Raw genomic sequence first — 9,615 nt, 5'->3', positions numbered from 1 at the left:
GGCTATGCGAGGGGCAGGGTAGAGAGGAGTGGGGGAAGGACGGGGAGAGGCGGATGGCAGCCACCCAGCAGAGCCACCTCAGGCCACACCAGAGGTGGGTTCTCCCACAGGACCAGGCCTAGCGAATGCCTCTCAGCTGCCATCTGACCCTGCCGCCCAACCCCGTTCGCTGACTTAGCCCATCAACAGGGTCCGCGTGCCTTTCACCCGCCCAAGGACCTCACTGAAAACCAAGGCGGTTCTGCCCTCAGATCATGATTTATGCTGTCAACCAGGGGTGGTTCTCATCCGTGTCTGCAGACATGTGTGACTGTCACCACTTGGACTCGGGGCACGTAGCGGGTAGAAGCGAGGGATGCCGCTGAACACCCTGCAAAGCACCGGACAGGCCCATCGACAGAGCATTCCCGGCAACGTGTCATAGTGCGGAGGGGAGAAACGCTGGTTAAACTGCGCTCCGGCCCCCTTCTCTGTTCCTCCCCGACCTCCAGCTGGGCCCTTCCTGCGCCTCCTCTTCCAGCCCAGCCAGGGCAGCTGGGGCCCTCTCTCAAGTCTGCCCGTGCAGCTGGCTCCCGGGCTGCGGACGACGCTTGCCCGGCCCAGCCCTAGACTTGTGTCTGCACCCCACCTCCTTCTCCTCCTTCCTCTCTAAAGTCACTGCCCTCCAGACCCTGTGCCCATCACCCTGACCTGTTACCTTCCCAGTAATCTCTCTCTCTCTCTCTCTCTCTCTCTCTGATAATTCTTCCAGGTCCTGTCCTTCTAAATGTCATGGAACAAGGCAGACTTGGGGAGCTAGCCAAGATCACACTCAAAGCTATTTATACTCTGTCTCCCCTTACTTCCTGAACCGGGAATGTCCTCTTTATTTATAAAGCACGCTCTGCTCGCCCTGAGGCTGCGGCTCCTGGGAGCTGCTGAGCCAGTGTCTTGCACAGGCTCCTCTGGCCGGGAAGCTGGGAAGATCCTGCCAAAGTCACCTCCCCGTGGTCCCTGCGAGAGGGCTCCGTAGAGGCCCGAGGCTCCCGGGCACAGGAAGAAGCAGCGGCCAGCTGCGTATACGACTCTCCCAGTGCCAGGGAGACCCTAGCTGAGGACTGACCTGCTCTCTGGATGCCCCCTCCTTGCCTGCCCCCTGCACAGGCCCCTCCTCACCTGGTCACCCTCCCTTAGCCCTACCAAGGCTCAGGCCAAGCCGGGCAGGAGCCCAGCTATGTGGTCCTGAGATGAGGTTGCCCAGAATCCCCAGAATGCCCAGCCACCTTTAGTCCTCTCCTCCACACACCCCTCCCCTCCACACACCCCTCTCCTCCACACACCCCTCCCCTCCACACACCCCTCTCCTTTCTCCACACACCCCTCTCCTCCATGCACCCCGCAAAGCCCAGAGAAACACCAGCTCCCTGGCTCTCTGCCCGCCCAGTGCCACCAGCAGCCCCGCCGGCGAGTGACAAGCAGGTCCGGGATTGGGCCGGGGCAGGGGAGCAGGGGACCATGCCAGCGCCCTCACTGCAGCCCCGCCAGCTCAGTGATGGGCGGCGCGTGCACCAGGAGCTCCTCGTAGCGACTGAGAAACAGCAGGAAGCGAGCGAGGTAGGTGTCTTCGTTGTAAGGCAGCCGCTTCTCCCGGAGGAACTGGGACACCACGGGCTTCACCTGCCAGAAGGTGGGCGGTTGGAGGCGCGATGAGCCGGACTGTGGGCTGCGGGCAGGCCCTTCCCGGGGCCCTCCTTCCTCCCAGCGCCCGCTCCTGTCTGCCTAGCTCCACAGGCTCGGGAGGAGCTGGGGGCTTGCAGAGTTCCTGCCTCTCCCCTCCCAGCAGGCAAGGGAAAGGGGGGCAGACTCCCCCCCACACACCGCAGCATCCCCTAGGACAGTCCTTGCACAGAGGGTACAAACCTGCCTGTGTGCGAGGGAGTGTGGGGGGTTCCCCAAAGCCAATCCCTGTGAGCCCCTCAGGCAGCAGGAGGCCTTCAGTGAGCATGCGGGCGTTCTGCACGCTACGTGACTCGCTAATCTTCAAGCCCAGGGTCAGGGCTGTGATTAGCGTCAACAGGAGCAGAAACAGATAGGAGAGTTGCTCCTTTTAGCAGCACCTACTGCGTGCCCAGCATTTCAGATCCATTTCTCCACTTCATCAAGGCCTGTGCATGGAAGCACCGCGTGCTCCTCATCTGCCCAGGTCAGATGAGGAAGCTGAGGCTCCGAGATGCCCATGAACTTGGTGAGTCGCACTGCTAATAAGAAACCCACGTGTCTCTGGCCGGAAACCCCCACTGGGGACGTCTGACCAGGCCAGTTGGGGGACGCAGGGTTCAGGCGAATGCTGCCGGTTACCAGCCCTCCGGCTCCACCCCCACTACCTTTAGGCACATGTTGTCGGAGAGCGTGGGGAACAGGTGGTGCTCCACGTGGCAGCTGATGATGGAGTGGCCGAACGCCCAGTCCAGCACGGGCAGCCGGGGCAGGTTCAGCACCCCCAGGCTCATCATGTGAATCCGGCGCGGCTTCTTGTCCCGGGAGAACATGGGCAGCCCGATGTGCTGTGACAGACACGCGGGTCACGGCCTGAGCCATTCCTGCACCTCCCCACCCCGCCCCGGTGTCCTCGCCGGCACGCAGGGATCAGTGGGCCCTTCTGCCCCCCCCAACTCCCACTCGGGCGGGTCCTGGAAGAGGCTGAACCCCGAGCTCAGCCTCGTCCATCTCTGGGCCTCTCTCCCCATCTGTCCGGTGAGGGGCGTGGTCTGGGTACCCCGTGGTCCCCGGCGCCCAGGGCGGGAGGCCTCACCTGGAAGACGTTAACGTGGAGGTAGGGGTGGGCCAGCAGGGATCTGGTGCAGAGCATGCAGGCCAGGGCCGAGGCGGGGCTCCGGAAGCCAGACACGTGCCGGAGCAGCCAGTAGTGGGAATAAAGGCCCAGGGAGATCAGGCCCAGCGCCCGCAGAGCTGCCCCGAGCCTCACCTTCCTCAGCCGCTCTGCCAGGGGGCAAGAAACACAGTGACGGGCGGGCAAGGCTCCCAGCACAGCTGGCTCCCTGCCGGCCCAGTGGTGCTCACTAGGCGACCTGGGTCATCTGCACTCAGCCCTGAAAGTAGACTCACCCACGTTACGGATGAGGCAATGGAGCATTAGGCAGCTTGACCGGGGTCACTCTGACAGCGACTGGTGGCCTGGGGCTTGAATCCAGGTCTGCCGCCCCCCAGCCCCTGTCTGTCCACCAGAGGATTTGCTCCCATGATATTAAAAAGTCTAACGTGCGCCTGGCCGGCGCGGCTCAGTGATTGAGCATCGACCTATGAACCAGGAGGTCAGTGTTCGATTCCCACTCAGGGCACATGTCCAGGTTGCGGGCTCACTGGGGCGTGTGGGAGGCAACTGATCAATGATTCTCATCATTGATGTTTCTATCTCCTCCCTTCTTCTCTGAAATCAATGAAAATTTTTTTTAAAGTTTCTTTTAAAAATATAAAAAAAAATTCTAACAGGCAATACAGTGCGAGGCATTTTCAACGCGTGTTTACATCTATGGCCTCATCAGGTAATAATGAGCACGGAAGAACCCGGGGCTCAGAGAGGTTAAGTTACCTGCCTGAGGTCACCAGCCTGCACGCGGCTAAGCCAGACTTGGCCCCGGGTCTGAGCTCTTTCCACCCAGCCTGGCTGCCTCAGAAAGTTCCTGTCCAGCCTTAACTCAGGGCTCCTCCCCTCCTCCCTGAGCAGCCTCCACGCGCGAGGAGGGGAGACCAGGTCTCTGCCGGCCACACGGGACCCAGGCCCGGCACACTCACCGACCGCCACCAGGGGCGTGAGGATGGGGATCAGGAGAGGCGCGAGGAACATGTAGACGTAGCGGTTGAGGCAGGGCAGCCTCCAGGTGCTCGAGTCCCCGAGGCCCAGCACGTTGGTGTAGCCGTGGTGCATTTTGACGTGCCCGTACCGGGCGTCCTCGGCGGGGAAGGCCGTGCACACCTAGAGGAGGCAGCCAGGAAGGGCCCCGGGGTCCAGGTCAGCACAGCCCAGCACAGCAGGGCCTTTGGGAGCCTCGAGAACACCACCCCCGCCCCAGGGCCTTCTTGCCTCGCTCACAGCCCCAGCTAATCAGCCTTGACCATCAACTCTCAGGTGTCTGTGACCACGAGTGGCAGCAGTCAGAGTAACTGTGTCCACCTGGTGTTAGGGGCACGAGGCCGCTCCCCAGATCGCCACGCTGCCCCTGACCATCCAGCCAACCTGCCAGCCCGAGAGGACTGGACAAGGCCCGCTCCCGGCATCAGGCTGCCATCATGTGGTGCGTGTTTATCTTGGAAACATCTGTACCTTCAGGGCTCGCCTTTGCTCCTTGAGCCTACAGCAGGGAGGGGGTAGTCAGGGGTGAAGGGAGGCCATGTCCTAAGCTGTCCACGCGGGTGGCACCCGGGATGAGGGTGCCGGGGTGAACGGCTCCCTGGGGTGGCTCCTCTATAGCATCGGTGGGACTCTCCAAAGCCGGTCAGAGCAGCTGCTCTCTAACTCCGAGAACAGCCATTCTGGATGCAAAAGGGGCTCAGGTGCTTCTTATGCAGATGCCTACGGACGGCCAGCCTCCTCCCGCCTCTTATCCGGCCGCAAGATGTTGCTCACTGTATTGAAGACGCCGCCTGCCTGTGTGCGGGGGAGCGTGGGGGGTTCCCCGAAGCCAATCCCTGTGAGCCCCTCAGGCAGCAGGAGGCCTTCAGTGAGCATGCGGGGTTCTGCACGCTACGTGACTCGCTAATCTTCAAGCCCAGGGTCAGGGCTGTGATTACCGTCAACAGAAGCGGAAACAGATAGGAGAGGCCACTTGACCAGCCAGCTCACTCCGCTACGTAGGCAGCAGAGGTGGAATTTAAACCCAGCTTTCACCCAAGAGAAGCCATACGACCCTGGAGACGTGCCACTCACTCCACAGAGCAGGGCCCAGGCTCTGAGTCCAAGCAGGAGACAAAAGACAGCGAAGGACACTGTCCCCACACTGTGCCGAGACGTCCTCCTGTAGAACGAAATGGAGCCGAAATGGAGCCAGAAGCTCCATCCAAAGGGCACTGAGGCCCGGCCCGGATGGCTCAGTGGTTGAGTATCCACCTACAAACCAGGAGGTCACGGTTCCATCCCGCGTTGTGAGCTCAATCCCCAGTAGGGGGCGTGCAGGAAGCAGCCAATCAGTGATTCTCTCTCATCATTGATGTTTCTATCTCTCCCTTCCTCTCTGAAATCAATAAACAATATTTTTAAAATAAAATATATTTTTTAAAAATAAATTATGAAGGACACTAAGGAGCGCAGGTAATGATGGCACAAGTGCAGTTTTACAACAGACGCGGGAGATGTGACAAGTCGCTGCGGCATCGTCCACGGGAGGCAGAGGGCACGGGGGTAGATGCCGGTTCCTGGCAGCCTTGCTGCAGAGCCCACGGAAACAGGCCCAGCTGCGTTGCTCTCAGACGGTGTAACCCCCAGGGGTGGGATGTGCTGTTTCTGTAACCTCGCACGGGGACAGAACCCGAGAGGGTGGGAGGGTATTTTGGTTTAAAGTGACATCTCTCCCAGGCCTGCTGGTCTCCGAGGACCCGCCTGCTCAAGGGCACGCACCCACTGGGGCCCCTTGGTTGGTTCGAGCCAGAGGCAGAAGTCTAGCTGCGGGCACAGGGGGCTGCAGCCGGGGGCTTTGAGGCTCACGGTTGTGTCCCAGGTGGAAGAAGTAACTGTCACTGCTCCTTCTATGCCCTTCTGCTCCCAGGGTCAGTCCTCCTGCATTGCTTCTCTCATCAAGAAACGCCAGCCCGCCGAAACTGGTTTGGCTCAGTGGATAGAGCGTCGGCTTGCGGACTGAAAGGTCCCAGGTTCGATTCCGGTCAAGGGCATGTACCTGGGTTGCGGGCACATCCCCAGTGGGGGATGTGCAGGAGGTGGCTGATCGATGTCTCTCTCGCATCGATGTTTCTGACTCTCTATCTCTCTCCCTTCCTCTCTGTAAAAAATCAATAAAAATATATATATATTAAAAAAAAAAAAAAGAAACGCCAGCTGAATCTCCAATAAATCAATCAATAACAAGTGCTGGCGAGGACGTGGAGGAAATGGAACCCTAATGCCCTGTTGGTGGGAATGCAGACGGTGCAGCCACGGTGGAGAGCAGAATGGAGGTGCCTCCAAACATTAAAAATAGAGCTGCCATGTGATCTAGCAGTCCGGCTGCTCGGTATTTATCCGAAGAAATTTGAAAAAAATATATGCACCCCTATCCTATGTTCACTGCAGCGTTATTTATAATAGCCGAGCTATGGAAGCAGATGAGCGGGTAAAGGGGAAGTGGTGCGTACATACAATGGACTATGACTCGGTCACAGCAGAGAATGACAACTATGAACCAGGAGGTCATGGTTCGAGAAATAGTCAGGGCACGTGCCTGGGTTGCAGGCTCCATCCCCAGTGGGGGGCATGCAGGAGGCAGCCCGTCCATGATTCTCTCTCATCTTTGATGTTTCTCTCTCTCTCTCCCTCTCCCTTCCTCTCTGAAACCAATAAAAATATATTTTAAAAAAGAAAAGAGTCGCCAAAACCGGTTTGGCTCAGTGGTTGGAGCACAAGGCTAAGGACTGAAGGGTCTCAGGTTCAATTCCCGGTCAAGGGCATGTACCTGGTTACAGGTTTCCCCAGCCCTGGTTGGGGGTGCGTGTGGGAGGTGACCAATCCATGTGTCTCTCTCACATCAATGTTTCTCTCTCTCCCCCTTCCTCCCCCTCTCTCTTTCTCTCTCTAGAAATCAATGGGGAAAGTATCATCGGGTCAGGAGTAAAAAAGAAAAAAATGTTTAAGTCACAGCTGATCCCACGCAGTCTCCCACCCCTCGAGGCTCAGGTGGAAAAACGCAGGGAGAAGGTCGGAGAGTCAGCCCTGAGGATAATGGCCACACTGAACTCGTGGGAAGGGAACATTCGAGAATTATGACCAGGCTGGGTTCTTGGCTCCGTTTCCGCCACCACAAAGGCCTTGGATGGAGGTGGGGCCTCCCCGTGGGTGAGACTCCTGGGGCAGAGCTGGGCTGTGCTCTCTGGAGCAGCTGTGACCCGCCCGCCCGGAAGTTGAGAAACAGTGGAGCTTAGCACCTGGCTCGGCCTGCTCCCTCCCACTCTGGGAGCATCTAGGAGGGACGAGGGGAGTGTCTAAGGTCCCTCTGATTTCAGGAGTTAATCCTTCCCGAGCTTCGGGACTTAACCGGTGGTGGCCCGGCCGCCCGCCTTCCCCCACCTTCCTGTGGCCCTTCGCGGCAGTCCCGGTGACATCACCCGGGCCAGGGTGGGCCGGCAGGTTGTCAGTGGGCTGGAGAGGGTCAGAGGGAGGCTGGAGGACTGGAACTTTCCCGTGTAGACCGGAAGTGAGTCTTCAGAGGGAGGCTCCCGCTGGGTGGGGAGGTGTGTATGATTCCGGACACTTTAGGGAGAAACAACAACCTGGAGTGTCACTGCCCCCTCCCAACCGCGTGCCCCTCCCCCCCCCCATGTTGAGATTGGGTCAGAGAGGGTTAGGACCTTGCCCACCCAGCTGGAGCCAGCAGACCCTGAGACGAACCTGGCAAACTGGGTGCCCAGGAAAGCCAACGACACGCAGCTGGCACTGAAGGCTGTGGAGTGGAGGACTAGATTATTCTATAGTGATGGGCGAGCTCACGCACCCAGCAAGAAGAGTGACAGCAGGACATGGGAGAAGTGGACAGTCAGGGGTCCAGGAGGGTCCTGGGCAGCAAGAGCTGGTCCTTTGTGCAACGCAGAGAACAGGTGGTGGGCCAGAGCCACAGCCAAGGCCGCCAACACACAGAGAACAGGTGGGGGGCCAGAGCCACAGCCAAGGCCGCCAACACACACACACACACACACACACACACACAGTTCTGTCTGCTTTGCATAACTGCATCCACCTTTCCGTTCTAAACAAACACGAACAACAAAAACTGCTAACCCCTCCTAGCTGCTGCGCTCCCTCCACTACTGCACGCTCCCTCTCCTCCCCTCCCCGCTGCGTCAGGCTCCCTCGGAGAACAGAAAGCACAGCTAACACTAACAAGCATCAAAGAGCAGGCCCAGGCCCTAGGTCAAGGTCTCCGTGAATCCCCACACTGGCTTCCAGGGAGGTAATGCGGTCAGTCCTGTTTATTAGATGAGGAAGTGAACACTTAGATGCTGAACTGGATAACAGGCCCGGTCAGGCGGCCAGTGGGGCTGGGAATGCAGCGGGGAGGGCAGCTCCCAAGGCCGGCCCTACACTGCCCCCTGCCTGGCTGGCCAGGCCTCGGCCCACCTGGAAGGGGGTGAGGAGGGAACAAGTCCCGCAGGGCAACCGGAGAGGCCTGAAACCAGTCCAGAGACGGGCAGCTGGCCAGAAACCTTTGCCTCCCTGGCCTTGCCCAAGGGCCAGAGTGAGAAGGCCAATGCAGGATGGGGAGGGGCAGGAAGAGGGGGTGCAGGGTCAGGAGGAGGAGGGTCCTTCCTGGAGCAGACTTGGGGGAGCAGGGAGTGGCCTTCTTAGGATGGCTAGCCATCACCGGGCGTGTTCCGGAGCTGGGACACTGACACCGGCACCTCCTCCCCGCCCCCTTCAGTCCTTGCCTCACAATTTGAACCCTGATTGCAAAACCAGGAGGCCCCAAAGGTTGTAGCTAAGACCTGCCAGGCACAGGTGTCTGTGGGAGGAGGAAGCCTGTCACCACTTGGCCTAGTGCTGCAGAGAGCTGAGCGGGTGCCCCCGGAGGAGCAGGGGTCCCCAGGCCGAGTCCACCGCCATGGATACTCGTACATCCCCTCATACAGTTCTCCGCCCACAGGTACCGCCACCTTCCAGGGCACCACAGACACACACTGTAGTGCAGGCTGCACACCTGGACCCACATCCCAGCAGCTGCAGCCACCTGCCCACGTGGGCACACAGCTGTACACGCCTGCACACTGGCACCAAACAAGGAGGATGCCCGCCTGGCCAGCAGCGGCCTCACCCACTCCCAGACTCACCTCCACGAAGAAATGTGCCCAGATCTTGCTCCAGCGTCTGGACTCAGTGAGGGCACCGTGCGTGGCCAGGTGGCTGCCCTTGACAGTGAGCGTGTAGTGGCACACACCCAGGATGGTGATGCCCAGGACAAAGACCAGGACATTCTCCGAACGCAGGCACAGGAACCCTGGGGGGGCGGAGGAGGGGAGGGAGCAGGCTTTTCTCAGCTTCTGGAGATCTGGGCCCAAACCCGGGGAAGCCCAGACCACAGTGAGCCCGGCCCTGGGGCGCCACAGGCAGCAGTGAGGCGGGTCCCCCTGTGGCCTGAGGGAATGGCTCTCCCATCAGGATTTGGGGGACAAAACAGAGCCCCATTGACTCCTCAAGGAGATTCCAGGAGTCTTGATCCTGGGCCCCAGCCAGGGCAGCCATGAATGGCTGGGCATGGGAGGTGTGTGTGTGTGGTGGGGGGGCGGTGGGGTCCAGACCAGGAGAAGTCCGGGAACCCCCTCCCTCTTCACCCCATCCCTGGTGTTCCCACGGAACTCCCTCCCCTCCCCCGCCACCTCACCTCTCCCAGCCTCCCCACCCCTCTCAGTTGCCCCTCCTCT

The 9,615-nt window shown here is 59.9% G+C and overlaps 1 protein-coding gene across 1 annotated transcript in view; it reads right to left on the bottom strand.

Annotated features, from left to right (window-relative positions):
• Positions 1–1,325: 1,325 nt before the first annotated feature.
• Positions 1,326–9,615, bottom strand: part of FADS6 (fatty acid desaturase 6) — a 9,688-nt gene continuing 1,398 nt past the window's right edge. The window contains exons 2-6 of the mRNA XM_015560192.1: positions 9,025–9,321; positions 3,793–3,973; positions 2,792–2,979; positions 2,364–2,543; positions 1,326–1,656 (exon numbers count right to left, since the gene is read on the bottom strand). Of these exons, the coding sequence (XP_015415678.1) occupies positions 1,507–1,656; positions 2,364–2,543; positions 2,792–2,979; positions 3,793–3,973; positions 9,025–9,321 (996 nt within the window). The 3' untranslated portion in view covers positions 1,326–1,506. The remainder of the gene's footprint in view (positions 1,657–2,363; positions 2,544–2,791; positions 2,980–3,792; positions 3,974–9,024; positions 9,322–9,615) is intronic.

This window comes from Myotis davidii, unplaced genomic scaffold, assembly GCF_000327345.1.
Source record: "Myotis davidii unplaced genomic scaffold, ASM32734v1 scaffold1655, whole genome shotgun sequence".
Lineage (NCBI taxonomy): Eukaryota > Metazoa > Chordata > Mammalia > Chiroptera > Vespertilionidae > Myotis > Myotis davidii.
This window is presented reverse-complemented; position numbering and strand designations above follow the sequence as displayed.